The 21,480-nt window shown below is 39.8% G+C and overlaps 1 protein-coding gene across 5 annotated transcripts in view; it reads left to right on the top strand.

The window, feature by feature from the left end:
* The window catches only part of CD109 (CD109 molecule), a 173,635-nt gene that overhangs the window by 41,032 nt on the left and 111,123 nt on the right, over positions 1-21,480 (top strand). For all 5 annotated transcript variants that reach the window (XR_008298528.1, XR_003419529.2, XM_053222566.1 and 2 more), the window contains 2 exons: positions 12,147-12,175; positions 19,084-19,314. Coding sequence is in view for 3 of the 5 variants with exons in the window: in XM_053222566.1 (XP_053078541.1) it covers positions 12,147-12,175; positions 19,084-19,314 (260 nt within the window). In the remaining 2 variants the exon portion in view is untranslated. The remainder of the gene's footprint in view (positions 1-12,146; positions 12,176-19,083; positions 19,315-21,480) is intronic.

Genomic DNA, 21,480 nt, shown 5'->3' with positions numbered 1-21,480 from the left:
AAGAAGTGCAGAATTGGAGATATTTGCTGGTGGTGTCCAAATGGGCCCCTGCTGGATTGTGGGATGTTGGAATGCAAGGGCTGATACTTGTATTGCTATTGGGGGAGGGAGCACAAGAGAATGAAGAGAAAGGGGTATTTATGGTGGTAGTATGCTTTACTTGAAGCTCGAAGGGATGGGGTAGTTATTTTATTATTGCCATGAGGTTGTCAGTGTGAGTAAGAAGTGGAATTGTAATATATCATCTCTTGGTCTGGGCTAAGATGATCATCATACCAAAGGTGCAATGTCAAAACTTGACAATCAGAAGGAAATTATAGTGGGTCTGGTCTTGCCGTATGTCTTGCATTCTTCATTTCTCTTCGGAAAATTCCATGACTTGACTTTCTTCCTTTGAAAGGATGAGGGTGAAATTGGCCAAAGAAAATTTGATGGGGGGAGTTGGGTAGGGAGGTAGTGGGCAGGTCCTTGGGTCTTTAGTTCTGAAGAAAATGGCCCATGAATTAATCTAAAAACCAGAGTGGTAAAGAGTTTGGACACAAATAAGGAGTTATGTTTTTTAAGAGTACTTGATAGCTGTTGGTAGCAGGGCAATATTGGGAGTTTATATTTATGAAAATGTAGCTGGCAGAAATGATTTAATATGATAAATTTAAGTTTCGCTGAAATTCTTGTTAAATCTTCTCAGGAATATGGTTAAGACAGGGCATTACTATTTTGAGAATTCCAGATATTTATTAGGCATCAAATTGTACATGGCACAGTATTGGGTAGGGTAAATATTTGTCTCCTCAAGGGGAAGCAAAATAGGTTTCGTTTCATGTGCCATCTTGAGTTGATGGTAGAGGCTGCTTGGAGTGTCATGTTGATGGTTTCAAGGTCAAGTCTGGGTTCACTGGAATAGAGTGGATGGATTAGCTGTGTCTGCCCTGGGCATGAGAAGGGGGAGTATGGTATGAATGTTGCAAATGAATGTTGGGTTGAAGAGGGATGGTCTTCTGCAGGGCTACATAGGGGCTTGAGGTAATGACAATGCAGATAAGAGCCGAAAGGTGAGAGTGGGTGTGTTCAAATACTAACACAAGAGTGTACTAAGCTACAGAGGAGGGGCAGGGACGAAACATGAGATTTCGTTTGGACTAATATTTTGGAAGTGATAGCCAGGTCTGTTCTGTATAGTTTGGGAGACACAGTGGGTCAGAGTGGGGGCTCTGGAACCACACTGGAATTGAACCCTGTGCACTACCTTTTACTACCTAAGTGGCCTTGGGCAAGTCACTTCATTTCATCTAATCTCGGTTTCTTTATTTGAATGATGGCAATAATAACAATACCTACCTTAGGGCATTGGTGTGAGTATTACATGAAACAGTGCTTCAGAGCCGCATTGTGCAATGTGGTAGCCACGAGCCACACGTGGGTTTTGAGTGCTTAAAATGTGGGTTGTGTGAGATGGCCTGCAAGTATGAAATAAATACTGGATTTTGAATACTTCATACCAAAAAGTGCAACAAAACTGATAATTGTTTAAAAAAATTTTTTTTCAACGTTTATTTATTTTTGGGACAGAGAGAGACAGAGCATGAACGGGGGAGGGGCAGAGAGAGAGGGAGACACAGAATCAGAAACAGGCTCCAGGCTCTGAGCCATCAGCCCTGAGCCTGACGCGGGGCTCGAACTCACAGACGGCGAGATCGTGACCTGGCTGAAGTCGGACGCTTAACCGACTGCGCCACCCAAGCGCCCCGATAATTGTTTTAAACTGATAAATTTTTAATATTGATTACATGTTCAGTGATAATATTTGGGTACATTGGGTTAAATAAAATATGTCATTAAAATTAATTTTACCCATTTCTTTTTTTCTTTTTTAGTGCACTTCTTTAGAACATTTATCATAGTGTCTGGCTAAACACTGGAGAATGTTAGCTGGCTAAAGTTAAACACTGGAGAATGTTAGCTGTGTCGTACCCAGCATTTCCTAGTATCAGATGTTAGTACCAATGCCACCCTTCTGAGCACACGCTGTGGCATCAGGCCAGGTCTCTGTTGAAGGCACTTTGAATTTTTTTTAAGTTTACTTATTCATTTTGGTGGGGGAGGGGCAGAGAGAGGGAGAGAGAGAATCCCAAGCAAGCTCTGCTTGCCAGTGCAGAGCCGGCTGGGGCTCGGACTCATGAACCGTGAGATCATGGCCCGAGTTGAAATCAAGAGCTGGACTTAACCGACTGAGCCACTAAGGCACTTCGATTCTGACTTCGAGTGGGCCTTATTTCTTATCCCTTGAGAAAGGAGGAAATCTCCCTAAAAGGAGCATTATACCATAGGGGTTCAGTAAACTTTTTCTGTAAAAGGCCAGATGGTAAACATGATAGGCTCTGCTGCCTTATGGTTTATGTTGTTTGTCTTTGTAGAGGCAAAGTAGCTATAGACTGTATAATAAATGAGTGTCCTCATGGAACTTTATGGCCACTGAATTTGGAATTCATATAATTTTCATGTGTCATGAAATATTACTCTGTTTCTTTTTCCGGCTATTTACAAATGCAAAACCATTTTTGGTTCACAAACTGTATGAAAGTGGGTGTGGGCAACATTTGGCCCGTGGACCGTAGTTTGCTAACCCTGACATCAAAAGTGCCCTGTACATTTAGTAGCCCAGAGTCTTGTGTGACTCTTGGTTTTTCATATGTATCGCACCTAACATTTAGTTTATACTGTACCATTTTATTCATTTTACTTTTAGTGGGTTTTGTTCGACCTGTTTATACTCAGTGGTCTAAATGGAACAAAACATCATTTATGAAACTCGTGTTTATTGAGATGTTTGTAAGTAAGGAGAGGCAGGAGAGAAAAAAAAAATTAAAAGGGTGTATATGGGACCAAAAGAGATTTGCTTTGTTTTGTTTTACTAGAAATGCTTGTCTTTTCTGTATAGGTTGAATTCACTGAAGAGTTACTTAACCTTAAGGTGACATTAAACTGTGAAGCAGAAGCATATTTTAAGATTTTGTCTTCCACGGATTTGGAGTTGAAAACCCCATTCTCACAGTCTGTGAACAAAGAAAATACTGAATACTGAGAATATGTAATAACTTGGTAAAGAGGTCAAAGTTTTCAGCTAAAACAGTGATATACTTAAGTTTATTACTATATATTCCTCAATAGCAGAGAGTTGCCAAAAATAATTAAGCTGTAAATACTAAGCCAGGCATATATTTGCCTAGGAAATTCTGAGCTGCATTTGTAAATTTAATGGGAACAAGTTGAAAAAAAGTACACACACACACACACACACACACACACTCGTATATAGTGGAAAAGCTATTTCTTTTTTTTTTCCCATACAGAATATTTCTGGACCAATTGGATTTCCAGTTACACACTACCCATTCCCTTCAGCAGTTCTCTGCAGAGCTATTTGGTGAGCACAGATGTCAGAAGAGGCAGCATATGGTATTATAGAGTGTGTTTAAAAAGTTAAGGGAAGGTTAGTTTTTGTGTATGCTTATTACACAAGTTAAAAATAGCTGGACTCTATTTGTAAATCAAATGGCCAGCTCTCAGGCTTGTGCCAATTGTGAAGCCTTAAAACAAGGTTTCTTTTGAGTGGCTTCGGCAGCGATGGGAAGGAGAAAGCATCTGAAAGGGTTCAAAGATTGACTCTGGTTATACACAAAAATGACCGGAGTTTTACAGACTTACCTACAATAATGTTGAGAAGGACTTCACATAACAGAGCGGATCATTAGCCTTTGATTTAAAAGAGTGCCATGCAGTGTTTCAAGAGGTGGGGACTGTTTCCCGTGTCTGAATGGAAACTTGCTAAAAGGGAGCAGAAGTGGTCACAACAATTTGCAAATTCTATTTAATCTTCAAGCTAGCAACAGTACAGAAAGAGATTACTATTCCTCATCTGCACTCCCACAACTCTGCTCCCAATTTTATGTTTTGACTGTGTAAATTATTTCTAGAATGTAGGACTTTCACATAAGGCTTAGTAAGTGCCTAGGAAATTCCAAGCTGCATTTGTAAATTTAGAAGGAACACAACATGTTGAAAAAAAATGTCAAGTACTTGAAGTCGACCTTTTAATAAGGACACACAAGAGCAGTGAGTGGGCTTTAAATTGGATCTCTCTACACATGCTTTGAGCCACTCCCTGAATCCAGTCAGAATCAGGGGTGGGCGGGACGTCTCTGCCCCTACACTCCAGCTTTTGGGGCCAGGTTCTGTTTCTGGCTCTGTCTTTCCTGGGTCTGTACACAGACACTCTCATGTGTCAGAGTAGTGGGACCCAGGCATGCAGTCAACATCCTTTTCCAATTTTTCTCTAATGAGAAAACCCCTCAAAAGTTTGACCAAAAGAGCTCCATTAAAAAAAAAAGGGTTGGTAGCTCGTCTTGAATTGCTGAAATGCTTGCCCTCCAATTAATCAACTTACTGGATTTATTTGGATTGTAGATTCACAGCTGTTTTTTACTTTCTCCTTATTTGGTGTCACACTTAGATAAAAATAAATCCCCCGCCCCTTGCCCTAATCGCGCGCGCGCTCACACACACACACACACACACACACAGACACACAGTCTTTGTAAATCTGGTGGTGATGGAGGTAGACTGTATGTTAGTCCATGATGGAAAGGAAGCACATTGTTTCCTCCAAGTCACTGGCTGACAAAATAGTCAACCCTGATGATTTATTCTAAAGTAATGAAAAATAAATACCTCTCAATAATCGAAGGTACTGATTTGCTGGGGCCCTGCTTTCTGCAGTGTAATTTTTTTGATTTTGTTCCAATGTGGGATATTGTGGTGGATGCTGTGCTGTGCATGCTCCCAAATGGAGCCTTTCAGAGAAGAAGGACTCATTCCCTCTAGCTACTCAATTCCCTTTGGGAATTGGCTGTGGTAAAGGGAATCACCTTGCCCCAGGGGCACCCCTCCTTGGGTGAGTGTCCAGTCCCCTCCCCCTGACTCAGGACAGTTCTCAAGGATCATGGCTGCTCCTGAGCGCCTCTTGTGACACCTCTGGAGCCTGCATTGTAGTTCTGCCTCCCTCTCTCCCCTGTCCCCTCTCCTTCCTTTCCCTTCCTTTCTCCAGGTGCTGATCCCAAGAGCACTCCCTACAAAACCACTTGCACTTAAAAAAAAAAAAAAGTTTATTGTGAGAGAGAGTGGGTGCAGAGAGAGAGGGAGACAGAGAATCCTAAGCAGGCTCCACCCCCAGCACAGAGTCCAAAGCAGGGCTCGATCTTACAACCGTGAGATCACCACCTGAGCAGAAATCGAGAGTGGGTGCTTAACCGACGGAACCACCCCGGAGCTCCCCAAACCCCTTGCACTTTAATCACCATCTCAGCGTTGGCTTCCCTGGGATCCCAACCATAGACAGATGTGATTATTTAACTTTCCTTTGAAGAGGGATTTTTCAGATATTGAATGTATCAAATGTATCAAATGTATCAACTGTATCAAAACTAGTGTGAGGAAGTGTTATGAGAGTCGGGGAATTTTCAAGTTTTTATTTCCTTTTCAGAAGTTCTTGTATAACATGAATTATTTTAAAATTAGCTCTGCTACTTCAGTGCTTATAGCGTGACTCTAAGGGTTGGGAGAAACATGGATGAAAGAGAATCCCCAGGTTCTCTGATGACTAGCATAGAGTTGAGGAGAGGAGCCCCAGGTAATGGAGATTTTGAGTGGTGATAACGTGCACAAAGAGGCTCTCTAGGCTGGGGAACCTTTATAATAATCAAAGGTACGCAGGGTAAAAGAACAGAGGTACAGCTGCTGTTCTTGTCCTGAGAGTGGTGATTTAAAAAAAAAAATGTTTATTTATTTTTGAGACAGAGAAAAAGCAGCAGTGGGGGAGAGGTAGAGAGAGAGGGAGACAGAAGATCTGAAGCAGATTCTGAGCTGATAGCAGAGAGCCTGACGCAGGGCTCGAACTCAGGGACTGCGAGATCATGACCTGAGCCGAAGTCGGACACTTAACTGACTGAGCCACCCAGATGCCCCGAGAGTAGTGATTTACAGTTCAGATCCAAGAAGCAGCCTGCCTGTGTTAGAATGTTGGCTCTGTTACTTCTTTTCTGTATGACCTTGGGCAAGTCACTTAATGCCTCTGTGACTCAGGGTTCTCATTTGTAAAAGAAGGATAATAATACTTAATAAGATTATGATGCCAATTAGATCTGCTAAAATATGTAATGCTTTTATAACACTATAAATAGTATCTGTTATTATTTTATTCACCAAACTTAAAAGTTGTATGCAGTCAGACCCGTTCGTTGTTTTATTGCTTCTAAGCAAACACGTGAGTCTTCCATCCTCTACACCAACATTGTCCAATACAAGTATGGTGCTACCACTCATGTAATAGCATTTTCTAGTAACCATATTAGAAAAGTTAAAAAAAGTGGGGGGGGGGGGCGCCTGACTGGCTCAGTCAGTGGATCATGCAACTATTGATCTTGAGGTTGTGAGTTTGAGCCCCATGTTGGCTGTGGGGATTACTTAAAAATAAGATCTTTAAAAAAAAGGTAAAAAAATTGAGGTGAAATTAATTTTAGGGGCGCCTGGGTGGCTCAGTCAGTTAAGTGTCTGACTCTTAATTTCAGCTTGGGTCTTGATCTCATGGTCGTGAGTTTGAGCATGTGTTGGACTCCATGCTGGGTGGAGTCCAACTTAAAAAAATTAATTAAAAAATTAATTTTAATATTTTTTGTTTAACCCAGTAATTCATAAAATATTATCAACATGTAGTAATTATAAAATTATTACTGAGATAGTTTATATACTTTTACTTTTTTAAGTCTTACAAATATGGGTGCATTTTGTATTTGTAGCACATTTCAATTGCTCATTTCAATAGCCACTATGGCTACAGGCTATTGTGTTTGACTATACCTTTAGAGGTTTGCTAGTTACTCTTTATTTCAAGAGTATTCCAGTCATCCATTTCTGTGATTGAACCACCCCAAAACTTAGTAGTTTAGGACAACAATAGCTCATTATTTCTCACGAGTCTCATCCAGCTTGCACACACAAGATTGATGATTATCGCTGAATCAATTATTACCATGATAGTTGTGAAATTTTCTAATTCCATGATTCCTTCTGTGTTTATTAGTTGGAATTTTATGGTGAAGAAGAACCTTTTCTTCTTCTTTCACTCATCTATTTACTTATAGGGCAGCATGAGCACACTGACTCTTTATTCAGTAGGTTATAATCCATAACTTATTTGAACATTCAAGTATTTTCACCGTTCCGTTATATATACATTAAAGCATTGGATTGCATGTAACTCTTTCTGAGTGTTCTGCAAGATGAGCAAACTTTTCTAAAAAATTTTGACTTGATAAATGAGCGATGTTTTACAATAGGAGTAGTACGTGATCCCGAATGTCACATGATCACAACCGAGCCAATGGTTCTTGAAATTCGCTTTGATATACAAGTCCTTTGGATTACAAGCATGTTTCCGGAATGAATTATGTTCGCAAACCAAGGTTTTACTATATTATTATTTGTATAATATTTTATTTATATATATTTATATTTATATAATTTATACAAATATATATAATGGAATGATCAGACAATTTGAACATTCAAATAAAGACTTTTTTTTTGGCAGAGTTCTCTTATTATCCCTGTACCTATATATGCCTAGCCTCCCCTATTAACATCACTAACCAGAATCGTACATATTTTTTTTTAGCAAGGATGAACTTACACTGACACATCATAAACAACCAAAGTCCGTTGTTTACCTTAGGGTTCATTCTTGGCATTGTATATTCTGTGGGTTTTGGCAAATGTATAATGGCATATGTCCATCATTATAATATCACACAGAGTATTTTCACTGCCCTGAAAACCCTCTGTGTTCTGCCTATTCATCTTTCTATGCCACCTTGCAGCAACCTGATCTTTTTATTGTATCCATGGTTTTGCTTTTTCCAGCTGTCATTTAGTTGGAATTGTATAGTATGTAGCCTTTTCAGATTGCTTCTTTGGCTTAGTAATATGCACTTAAGGTTCCTCCATGTCTTTTCATGGTCCGATAGCTCATTTATTTTTAGAGCTGAATAATATTACATTGTCTGGATGTATCACAGTTTATTTATCCACTCACCGACTGAAGGAAACTTGGTTGCTTCTAAGCTTTGGCAATTATTAATAAAGCTGCTGTAAATATCTGTGTGCAGATTTTTGTGTGGTCATAAGTTTTCAACTCTTGAGTAAATGCCAAGGAATGTAATTGCTGGATCATATGGTAAAAGTATGTTCAGTTTTGTAAGAAATTGCCAAACTGTCTTCCTAAGTGGCTGTATCATTTTGCATTGCAAACCAGCAGTGAGTGAGAGCTCCTGTTGCTCCACATCCTGGCCAGCATTTGATGTTGTCAATGACTGATACCAGCGTACTGGTATCTTATTGCTTCAGTTGCATTTCTTTATGATGTGGAGCATCTTCTCTTATGCTTACTTGCCATCTGTGTATCTTCTTTGCTGAGTTGTCTATTAATATTTTGGCCCATTTTCTAGTCGAGTTATTTGTTTTATTATTGTTGAGTTTTATTTTTTAAAAATATTTATTTATTTATTAAAAACATTTTCTTAATGTTTATTTTTGAGAGAGAGAGAGAGAGAGAGCGCGAGCGCACCTGTGCGCGCGGGGGAGGGGCAGAGAGAAAGAGACACACAAAATTCGAAGCAGGCTCCAGGCTCTGACCTGTCAGCACAGAGACCGATTGGGGGCTAAAACTCACAAACTGTGAGATAATGACCTGAGCTGAAGTCAGATGCTTAACTGAGTCACCCAGGTGCCCCTTACTGTTGAGTTTTTAAAGTTCTTTGCATACTTTGGAATACAGTCCTTTATCAGGTGTGTCTTTTGCAAATATTTCTTCCAATCTGTAGCTTATCTTCTCATTGTGTTGATGTTGTCGTTTGCATAGCAGAAATTTTTGATTTTTATGAAGTCCAGCTTATGAATTATTTCTTTAATGGATTGTATCTTTGGTGTTGTACAGAAAAAGACCAAGGTCATCTAGGTTTTCTCCTATGCTATATTCTAGGAATTTTATAGTTTTGCATTTTATATTTAAGTCTATGATCCGTTTTGAGTTAATATTTGTGAAGGGGGTAAGGTCTGTCTAGATTCACTTTTTTGTTTGTAGATGTCCATTGTTCCAGCATTACTTTTTGAAGAGACAGCTTTGCTCCATTGGATTGCTTTTGCTCATTTGTCAGAGATCACTCAACCATATTAGTAGGGGTCTATTTATGGGCTCTATCTTCTGTTCCATTAATCAGTTTGCCTGTCTTTTGCCAGTACCACGCTGCCTTGGTTACTATAGCTTTACGGTAAGTTTTAGACTTGGTAGCATCAATCCTCCAACTTTGTTCTCCTTCAATATTGTAATGGCTATCCTGGGTCCTTTGCGTCTCCACATAAACTTTAGAATCAGTTTGTTGATTTCCATAAAATAACTTTATGGGATTTTGATTAGGATTGCGTTGCATCTATGGCTCAAGTTCGGAAGAACTGACGTCTTGACAGTATTGATTCTTTCTGTCCGTGAACATTGAATATCTCTTCAATTATTTAATCCTTCCTTGATTTCATTTACCAGAGTACTTTCCTCATATAGGTATTGTAACCATTTTGTTAGGTTTAAACCTAAGTATTTCTTTGTTTGGTATGCTAATGTAAATGGTGTTATTTTTAATTTCAAATTCCACTTGTTCATTGTTGGTACATTTTTAATTGAGAACACACTCTCTTCACATATGCTGAGGTATGTGTTAAGATCAGAGTAAATTCTGCTGTGTGGAGGATATTCTCAATTCCATTGTTACCCCCATATTGAACTATTTAAATGTTTCAGTTCAAATATGTTACAGGGTTTGTCTTTTTGCCTGGAGAGTACCATGACTCCCTTCAGCAAATATTTTTACAACACAAAACTTGTCCAGTAAATTGTCTGTATTTATGGTGCTTTTGAATGTCTCACCAAACTTAGTTGCTGCAATATCATAGGGCTTCTCAGTTTCTCTTCAGTTCAGTATAGAATATGCCCATCTCATTAAAAATAAGAACTTGATGAGATGTTTCTTCCCACAAGTTGAGATATTCCCAAAGCATGACTATAGTATTTTAGAGTTAAATCTTGTGCACATTAAACCCATCTCATATTGATATTTTGCTGCTCCGAAAAGATTCAGGACAAATGCTAACTCAGGATGCTGGGAGAGCAGCAGAACCTGGAATGATCCTGGCAAGGACTCACGCTGTGTAAAAGGCCTTTCGTGATTTGGTCCAGCCTCATCTCTATAATCCTCTCTTTGCCAGCTCTTTGCTTCTGTAGACTCATGCTGACCTCCACTCTTTTGCACTTGCTGCTGCTCTGCCTGGAAACTCTTCCCTTTCTTTCGCATCTGGCTAATTTTCCTTTATCCTACAACCCTAGACTCTGGCATCATTTTCTCTAGGTGCCTTCCCCTGATCCCTCTGAGGTGGTCTCTGCCCTATCTTTATTGCAGCGTTTCCATGTCGAGTTATATCTGTTCAGTTGTTTCTCCTTCTCCTTTTCAAGACACTTTTTGTCCTTTGTCCTATTATTTAAGAGTCTTGCTCTTTGCTTTCTATGGCGACAGTTATTGGATAAACTGATCTTTGCTAGGGGATAAATGATTTTGATGAATTGCTTATCTGCTGCTGAAAACATATTTGTATTTCATGGAGGCCCATTGGGGTAGTGGTCTTCAAAGTGGGTGTATGCACATCGGGGGTTGTGCAAGACCATTTATAAGGATGTAGGCAGGCAGGACATGTATTAGCTTTATTTCTTCTATTTCATTGAGCAAAACTAAGGAATTAAGGTTTTCTAATATTTAATATTTTGGTTGAGAAAGTACATATATGTAACTTGATCCTCTAACTTGACATTGGTAATATGTCCTAATTGACTCAATGCTCCATTATAACAATTTGAAGACCTTGCTGTAGAGGCATGCTGACATCCCCAGTGGATAGCTCTTTGGGTTTTCTGGCACTATAATGACTTACAGTTATGAAGTGTTTCCTGTGTGGCAGACATTGTTCTATCCACTTTACAGATATCAACGTACTTATTCTTCACAACCACCTTGTGAGATTGGTACTATTATTAATTAGCATGCTCATGTTATGGATGAAAAAATGGAGCCTGGATAATCAGGTAACTTTTTCAAAGATGGGGTGAGCACATGGTTGATTCATTTTAGAATTGATGTAGTCTAATTCCAGAGGCCACTTGTTGAACCCCTGCTCTGTACTGTGCTGTGCTCTGGCGTCTGTCCGTTCCCACCGGATAGACACATGTGGCTTCCAGGAGGATGGGGGCCACGTCTGTCTTGTCATTGTGGTAAAAATTCTTAAATATTCACAAATATTTCTTAAATGAAGGAACTGTGAGGACCTGTCACCACCTCTGAACTCATGTCACTTAAATGGGAACTTTGGATAAGTATTCTTTTGTTTTTAACTTGAAACATTTTTTTTCCCCTTGAAATAATTAGATCTGATGAGAAATTGGCATGAGTTAAATTAGAAGTCCTATGTTTAGAAACTTTACATGAAAAAAAAGTCTGCCTCACTCTAATACCAGTGAGTCAGTTATGAGTCCCAGCTCACCCCTCACATGACTAATGCCTTCCTTTTCTTCTTTTATCATGAGGGTCTGAGAACGTAAGAAATAAACCTTAGGTTCTTCCTCAACACCGATTGAAGTGTCCCTCAAATGTGTATAACCTGAAAGCAGCAACAAGAGTAGCAGCAACAATGACAACAAAAATGATAATGGAAAAGAGAGCAGAACTTAAATTAATTTTTTGGGGGGGGTTCACCCACTGATAGCCTTTTAAGTCTGGCTCCACTTTCCTTAATTCTTCAGCACAAGGATATGTAATAATCTCTCAGGTGTTCTGGGATTTAATAAAATTGTTTTGTTTTGGCCAAATAAGTTTGTGATTCTGTAAGCTTATGATTCTTTCCACATCTGAAAGAGTATTTAGGAGATTCTTGGGAGTTTTGTATTATGTCATCATATTCCAATTATGACTCTATTTTCTTCCCTGTTTTGCTTTTAGGCTCTTTCAAGACACTTACTCTTCCATCAGTAAGTATCCATTTAAAAAATGTGGTTGCAGAAATATACATTGCATTGATGAGACAAATAAATTAATATTTTGTTGACTTTTATATCAATTTACGTTTCTTGTGAGTTTGTCTTGAGTTCAGTTTCACCTTTAAATTAAGAATAATGTTACTTTGGGGCGCCTGGGTGGCTCGGTCAGTTGAGCATCTGACTTCGGCTCGGGTCATGATCTCGCTGTCTGTGAGTTCGAGCCCCACGTCGGGCTCTGTGCCAACAGCTCAGAGCCTGGAGCCTGTTTCAGATTCTGTGTCTCCCTCTCTCTGACCCTCCTCCATTCATGCTCTGTCTCTCTCTGTCAATAATAAATAAACACTAAAAAAAAAAAAAATTATAAAAAAAATAGAATAATGTTACTTTAGGGGCACCTGGTGGCTCATCGGTTGAGTGCCCGACTTCAGCTCAGGTCACGATCTCACAGTTTGAGTTCATGCCCTGCATTGGCTCTCAGCTTCGAGCCCCACTTTGGATCCTCTGTCCCCCTCTCTCTCTCGGTCCCTTCCCCGCTCATTCTCTCTCCCTCTCTCTCAAAAATGAATAAACATTAAAAAAATTTTTAAAAGAATGTTACTTCAGGGAGATCGGTTATTAGCCTCTTCAAACTCATAGCAAAGATTTTTTGCTTGTGAAACAGGGAACTTCACTGGGGAAACCTTCCTGGAGTATTGCCAAGAAACCTCGGCTGGTTTGGTGCTGTTTCTGCCTTACTGAACCTCAAAGTTTTGAGTGTGAAATTAACACTCTGCCCCTCGGTTTCCCTGTCCTAGAAAGTGGAGGGTCACGCTGAGCCACATTGAAGCCTGAGACATTGGTGATATTGATCCTGTCTTTGTTAAAAAATTTTGTGTTCATAATTTAATTTTTTGCACTACCTTTTCTATTTTAAAATATTAAAAATTTACTTATCTTGATTACTGATTTTTTTGGCTCCTCCTTAAGTTTTGCACCAGAGGCAAGGGTCTCACTCACCCCACCCTTGTCCTAGCTCTGGAAAAGGGGATAAAGAAACTGCTTCCTTCATAGGGGGTACTTTACCCTGGAGGTGAAATGAGATGTGAAAGTGCTGTAAAATTTGCTATGGAAGTGAAAAGGGTTATTATTTTGTTGAGAAAGTCATAAAACCTGGTGATTAAATGCTGTTTGTGAACTGATCCTGCTTCTCATAGCTTTGATTTGGAAGTTTGTACTTTTATTACCATGTTTTATTTTGGAGCTTCACACTTTGAATGTACCGTAGAGAAAGTAGACCACAGCATCCAACAAGAGATGCAATTTGGTATACTTTTCTGAGAACAGTTGACTAATGACTTTGTTAAAAAACAAAATTTCACCCAGTAAATTTGAAGATCTAATTGGCTTTATTAAGAGATTCATGAATTGGGCAGGATCCCACCTAGCAAGCAGAGGGGAGCTCCAAAGAGTTGTACAACACGGAAGGTTTTTGTAGGAAGGAAGGTGGGGAAAGGAAGTTATTAGCAAAAGAAAAGAAAGGATTGTTCCAGGCAAGGGAAGGGCATGGGGTCTTATCCTGCAGATTACCTCATCTTCCCTTGGGTGGGGTGGGGGTGGGGGAGAGGGCCCATGTGACAGATTACCTCATTGGTGCTTGTCAGAAAGTTCCAGATTGATTGGCTTAAAATTCCACTCCTGGAGAGGTTGAAACTGCAGTTAAGTCCTGATTTACTGTTCTGGGAGCAAATGACTCCACCTTGGGCCTGTGGTTTCTTTTTAACAACTTGGGCCCTGATACTTTACATACTTAATGTAGGATTAGCACTAACTGATGAGCCAGGTTCCCCCATTACTTCTTGAAGGTTACTTATCAAGCACATTCAGAAAGCACATTAGTTTTTGCAGGGGTGGTGGTAGGGGATGGTATTCCTAGAAAATATAGCACTGCCAAACAGTACTTTATAAAAATTACTTATGTACCATAGCTGTTGTTTCTTACCTATTATGTTTGTACTTTCCCTCTTAAGAAATATAACTGCTTTTCTATTGTTGAATAGGAAGTAGGGAAAGAGAGGCAAAGCAGGTGGAAATGGGGGGAGAGCCCAATCTCAGTGGTAATAAAACATTACATTGCGTTTATGTACCCTAAAATAATAGATGCTGGCCATGAGTGTTGAAAGAGTATTCCAATGAGAAGCTTAAAATAAATCCTGTGTAATAGAATTGTCCTGTAGCAGAAGGGGGTGGGATTTAAGTTCAGAAACCACAGCTTAAAGTACAACTGTCTGGTTTCATCAGAGAAGCCTATAGTTACACAGGCTGGAAGTGTAGAAAGGCTGGAAAGAGAAGGCATTAGGCTTGGGATTGTTCCAGTAATGTCAGTTTATTGTAAATTGCACTTGTCCAAACTATCATTAACTGGGCTTTGGCTGCTATTATTCTTTTAATCCTTACCTATGTGAAATGCTAACTCCAAATCCTGTATTTGTCTTTCCCAGTAATGCCATTTCTATTGTAGATAGATATAGCAATTACCTATTGAAGGCTTTCTTAGACATTATATCCCTTTTCTAGTAAAACAAAAATTTAAAGACTTAGTCGTAAAGTGTGTCTGGGAAAATTTGATAATGCTTGGCAAAAATAGAAAGTTCTGCGTTGTTATGAGTTGTCAAAATAGGCTCAGCTTTCAGAGTGTGCACTTGCATTCTGATGTTTGTAATATTTCAGATTGTTTTTTGAGGTTCTCATGAATTTTTGCTGTAAAATGTAAATATTTTGACTTCATTAAAACAAATGGTTTTTAATATCTGATTAGCTCATTGTTTCTATTTTTGATACACTAAAATCAACTTTTAATAAGAAGTAAATAAAAATGATTGATGCTTAGTATAAAGGTTATTTTTTTGCAGAAAATGTTTTAGGCAAATTTCTTTTATTCTCTGTAAGTAAATCCAACTTAACATGAGGGAGGGGTTTTTAAAGTTAGGAATGTTTTGAAGTTTATTTTATGTATAATTAACATTTCAAAAATATATTTTAAGTAGAAACTGTCATCTTAAATCCCTCAATTTTATTTTGAAAGTTATTTGAAATCTCTCCTTATTTTAGTAATTATAAGTAACTAATGAAGTAGAGTAGGATAAATCCTATTTTGTTGTCTCTGTTTCCTTGATAATTGATCTTTCAGAGAAGGTTAAATGGTTTTAGTCATCCCAGATTAATTCCTTGCCCACCAAGGATCTTTTGTAAATTTTTATTTATTTTTATTAAAAAAATTTTTTTTCAATGTTTTTATTTACTTTTGAGACAGAGAGAAGGCATGAGCTGGGGAGGGGAAAAGGAGAGGGAGACAGGAACTGAAGCCGGCTCCACACTGACAGCAGAGAGCCCCATGCGAGCTCGAACTCACGAGTGATAAGACCATGGCCTGAGCTGAAGTCAGACGCCTAGCCGACTGAACCACCCAGGCGCCCCAATTTTTATTTATTTCTATTTTATTTTTAAGTAAACTCTACACCCAACATGGCACTTGAACTCACAACCCCAACCAAAAGTCATTAGTTCCACTGTCTGAGCCAGCCAGGAGTCCCTCCCCAAGGACCTTTTTGAGCACACTTGCCTTAAATACCCTGGGCAAAGAGCAATCATTTACTCAGGAAATTTGCATTTATGTATACACAGAATAGACTTAGCATAATGAGCACGTGCCACTCAGGTGCCAGTTGGTACTTGGCTGATCAAAGCTCCTTGATGTACTGCTGCCAGGCAGTGTCCGTTTGTGGGAACTGTATCTTTTTCCAGCCCTCGGCGCTCAGCTCAACATGTGAAACTGCAGAATCCCCGTGAGTAGATAACGGTTCTTGCATAAGAGAAGGGCATGGGAAGTCTCTGATGAGGGAACCTCTTTATTACCAATCCCTGGAACTCTTTCAGTAACTGGGACCCCAAGAAGGCAGAAGGATCAGTAGAGATACAAGCGCTTTTAATACCTTCTGGTGGCCTCTCCACTGTGGGGAGCAGGTTACAACCCATTCTAGGTCCGATACAGAGAAAAACCTTCATAAAGATTGCTGAAAATCCACATTATTTTCTTCATTCTCTTTCACATTATGTCCCTCTACTGTTAACAGTGGAGGGTCAAGCTCTCTACCACAGCTCAGCATCCTTAGTGCCATGCAGACTTGGCAGTGACACCACAAGGCGTATGGTGATGCCTCATGGTTTATAGAGTCACCTCTGGTCTACTGATACACCACGTTCTTTTGTAATCTCTGACTTTCCAGCCCTGGGAATAACACTGAGGCTTTGAGGATCCTGAATCACCTAAATCTTACATATGGAGGGTGGGCAGGGTTTCTAATGGGGCAGCTAAAAAAGCAAATTACTTGGGGTAGCTGAAAGGAGCATGAAGATAGTACTGTCTCCTCCTGAGGCGATGCCAGCTCCCTGATGGAGGATGGAGTAGGGCACAGAGATTGTGTTTTTGAACACGTCTGTGTTACTTCTGCTTCTTTATTTGGCATTCTCATGGTTAATAGGGCTCTTTAGTTTTGTGCCTCTGCATTATTAATTTGACGTAAATCTTCAATCTGCTATCAGTTCTGGAGGCTCTGTGCCACTAAAAATGATCAAACTATATCCAAATCATAAAAAGCAATCCCATCAAATATCATTATTTAAATATAAAGTATTTATGAACCTTTGCCATATATATGATATGCTGGCATATTTAATTTTCTGCTTATAGTATTAAAATATCTATTTAAAAGAATCTGAGAACTGAAGTATCATTTGGGAAAATAGAATATAAGAATGCAAGTTCCAAGCTAGACTCTTAGCCTTACTAGGGCACACATCTTTGGCTTATGTTGTATTCCAAGGACTTAGAACAATTTGGAGCTAGGAGGTGCTCAATAAATATTTATTGAAGAAAAGCAAAAATTGCCACTAGAAGTTATGTAAATGTGATGCTACTGATTGTTCTTCTAACATTTTATTAAGAATTTTTCCAATATAAAAAAAACTTGAAAGAATTTTGTAGTGAGCACTTCTGTATCCACCACTCAGAATCTACCATTAATGCTTTACTGTACTTGCTCTATTTCATATCTATCCATCCATCTGTCTCTCCATCCATTAATTGATCTTATTTTAAAACAAATTTTATGTTTATTTACTTATTTTTTGAGAGAGAGGGAGAAAGCAAGCCAGGGAGGAGCAGAGAGGGAGGGAGAGATTGAGTCCCAAGCAGGCTCCATGCTCAGTGCAGAGACCAATGCAGGGCTTGAACTCATGAACTGTGAGATCATGACCTGAACTGAAACCAAGAGTCAGATGCTTAACTGTTTGAGCCACCCATGCACCCCTAATTCATCTTATTTTTAAAATGTGTCTCCAAGTAAATTGTGGGCATCAGTACTTTTCTCCCTAAATATTTTTTTGCTGACCGTTTTATTGGTGGCTTGTTACATTTACTTCATATTCTCATCCATATTGTGAGCTTCAAGGTAGCTGCAGTTACTGGAGGATCTCTGAGCTTTCTGTGGACAAAACTTATTTGCCAACACGAGCCAGAATTTAGTTTCAGAACCTCAGGTTTATTATGAAAACGAACTAAAAGTCAGGTATACTAGCCATCTATTGTGTAACCGATTATCCCAAAGCTTTGGGCTATTACAAGGCTGCAGTCAGAATGTCAGTTAGACCTGCAGTCACCTGAAGGCTTCAGTAGGTGAGGGATCCTCTGTAAGGTAGTTCATTCATATGGCTGTCGAGCTGGTGGTGGGTGTTGGTGGGGGGCCTCATTTCTCCCTATGTGGGCCTCTCTACAGGCTTCTTGAGTGTCCTCCTCACATGGCAGCTGGATTCCCCCAGAGCGAAGAATCCCAGAGAGAAAGAGAATCAGGCAGAAGCCATCCTTTCTCTAACACAGCTTCATTATTTTCTTGAGAAGCAAGTCCCTAAGTCTGGGGAATGAGGCTCTACTTTTTGAAGGGCAGAGAGTCAGAGAATTGTCAGACATGCTTTAAAGACATCATATGGAGGCTTTTCTTAGAGTAGTATAGCTCATCTTGGGTTTGGATCTCCGCTAGTAACCTGGAACAGCTTCCCAAATTCCTGTAAGCCCCTGTATAAAATGGTGTTAGTGAGAGCACCACCTGAAGGATTGTTGTAAAATGACAGGTCATGTAAACTGTATGGCTTCAAGTCTGTTAATGCTGGAAGGTAAGAATTCTGTTGGTAATAGTAGTAGGAAAGCAGCAGCACCCCCATCCTTTCCAGGATAATGACCTGTGATGTGCAGGATGCAGGAAGAGAGCACACTGTAGAAAAGTGTTCGAGAGAGATATGGCAAGAAACAAGTCTTGTGCAAATTGTGCTTTTCACCAGTTCACTGCCTCAAAGAGGGAGGCATGGAAAAGTGTTGAAAGACCTTAAATATTCTGACCCACAGTGACTGTTGGGAAGAATGTACACTTGGGCTGGGAAATGACAAGGTGACTGGTGTTGAGCCCTCCATTCTGAGAACCCTGCAATTTAACGGGAGAGAAAACTACAGGATGTTAAGAGGCAAAACAAATTGTTTAATGTTGGTGCCTAGGAGGGGCAAGTTTTTCAACATGGCAATTACGTTTAATAATACTATAGACTTAAATTTTCTATTCTTGGGGTGCCTGTGTGGCTCAGTCAGTTGAGTGTCCAATTCTTGGACAAGTCATGATCTCATGGGTTTGATCCTGATGGCAGGCTCTGTGCTGACAGTGCAGAGCCTGCTTGGGATTCTCTCTCTCTCCTTTCTCTGCCCCTCCCCCCCCCTCAATAAAATAAGTAAACCTAAAAAATAGAAATTTTTCTATTCTAACATAATTAAAAACATTTTTGAGGTAAAATAATGAGACTGATCTCTTCATTTTCTCCAGCTACCTCTGAACAGTGCAGATGGGATTTATGAGCTACGTGTAACTGGACGTGCCCAGGATGAGATCTTATTCTCTAATAGTACGCGCTTATCATTTGAGACCAAGAGAATGACTGTCTTCATTCAAACAGACAAGTCCCTGTACAAGCCGAAGCAGGAAGTGAAGTTTCGTGTCGTTACACTCTTCTCAGATTTTAAACCTTATAAAACTTCTTTAAACATTCTAATTAAGGTAAGTGCCAGATAGAAATAAAGCTCTGTGCACTTACTGGGACTCTGTGCCAGTAAGAAATAAAGCATCTTACTAAAGCTCTGTGCGAAGTTCTGGTCAGGTTATCTTAGAATTAGCCTTGGGTAAGCTTCCCTCCCAACATGAGAATACTCTCTCTCGGAAGGGAAATGGTAGAGCAGTGGGGTCAGAGCTCAGGCTCCAGAGTTGGCTAGCTTGGGCTCCAGTCCTTGCTTCTTCATTGATTAATTCATTTGTTAAACATTTTTTGAACTTCTGTGGTCAGGGCTCTGGAGTGGGGCACTGAGCAGAACAGATTAAGTCCCCTGCTCACATCAAGCTTATATTTCAGTGAATAGTGTGAAGACAGGCACTAAATAAACACATAAATATGTATATAAAGGGATTGGTGTGTGTGTGTGTGTGTGTGTGTGTGTGTAAGAGAGAGAGAGTGTTTATGTTTGCTCTTTTCTCTAGATTGTTAGGGGAGTCCTATTTGAGCAGAGACCTAAAGGAAATAAAAGAATGAGCCCATACATACAGCGGGAACAGCTTGTGTAAAGGCCCTGGTGGGAACTTGTTGGGTGCATTGGAGGAAAAATAGGCTGAAAGTGTACCAGGGTGTGAGGGGACAAATATTAGGAGATGAGGTAAGATATAGGTATGTTGGTTGGAGGAGGGATGGACCATACAGGGTCTTCTTAGGCATGATATGGACTTTGGATTTTACTCTGAGTGAAGCAAGAATTCACTGGAGAATTCTGAGGACAGGCGTGATGTGATTTGACTTATAAAAGGATCACTGTCTGCTCTAAGAAGAATAGATGCTAGTTGTGTGAGAAAATTAATCTCTCAGAGCCCCAGTTTCTTTATTTGTAGAATGTGTAATAATAATACCTCACAAAGGTTTTGTGAGATAATCCAAGCACAGCATTTAGAACTATGCCTGCCACATAGTACATGCTCACTGAACATTAGCTCTTGTTATTATGGGAACCCCTTTGGCAGGGAGTCATTTGGCCTCTGCTGCTTGCACACTCTGATAGTCTGGAGGCAGATAGTCAGACTGAGTGTTTTCCTGTGGGAACCAAGTTGAGGACCATTGAGATCCTGCTGGACCTGCTTTTCTATACTTATGCTGAGGAGAATACTAGACATTTGATCATTACTTGGAAATAAGGTGATCAGCTCACCCCAGTTTGCCTGGGACTCTCTTGATTTTATAACTGAAAGTCCCTGGTCCTGGGAACCCTCTTGGTTTCCTTCAATGTTCTGATAAATGACATAGAATGGAAGGCAAATTTAGGTTTTTTAGTTCAGCATCTTCCTATTCTTCTTAACTTCTTTGTTGTTATAAATTAAACTAAAAGCCAAACAAAAATCAAGCAAACAAACATGTGTACATGTAACTTCAAGCCAGATTGTGTTTGTAGCAAACACATCGGCTGGCATGCTGCTCAGTGTGTATTTCTTGAATTTCCAAGAATTGCAGTCCTGTGAATCTCTGCCTTCACTGTATAATGGAATGTCTAAAAAGGAGGTTGGTATAGTGAATAGCATGTCTAAATTCAAGTAGCTCTCTAAGCAGGGCTTTATGGACCGCAGTCATATCATCTTTCACCATTTATCCACATATACTGAGAACTTAGTACGTGCCAGAAATTAAGTGTAAGGTGGAGGATTTAGAGGTCACCTGCCTGTCTCTGGCGGTTTATATCCAATCTGCATTGTTCTACCTGTGGTAATGAGAGTCAGCACTTGATAAATTGCCCGTTCTAGGCATCAACCCAGAACTAACCCTGCTGATGCGGGACAAATACCTCACAGAGGTTTTTGTGAGGATTAAAGTGAGTAATTTAAGTAAAGCATTTAGAACTGTGCTGGTCTGTGCATTTTTATTATTTTGCCTCGCCATGGTGCTTTAGGATCTGCCTTTGAAACCTTTGATTTGTACTCTTGGGCTATTCTCTACAACTCTGGACTTTGCTTGCCACATTTGGCTTTCTCAGAGAGACCTGTGGTCCTGAGAAATCCTACTGGCTTTGCCAGCATGTGGCCCTCTTGGCTCGGGAAGGGGCGTTTAGACTGAAATTCCACCTGGAACCCAGAGAGGTTGGGAACAGTGCCCAGGGGGTTGCCATACTCTGCTGTCTGCACCCGGGCAGTGAG

The sequence above is a fragment of the Acinonyx jubatus genome, chromosome B2 (assembly GCF_027475565.1).
Source record: "Acinonyx jubatus isolate Ajub_Pintada_27869175 chromosome B2, VMU_Ajub_asm_v1.0, whole genome shotgun sequence".
Lineage (NCBI taxonomy): Eukaryota > Metazoa > Chordata > Mammalia > Carnivora > Felidae > Acinonyx > Acinonyx jubatus.
The sequence above is the reverse complement of the archived record's forward strand: the minus strand, read 5'-3'. Positions and strand labels throughout refer to the sequence as shown.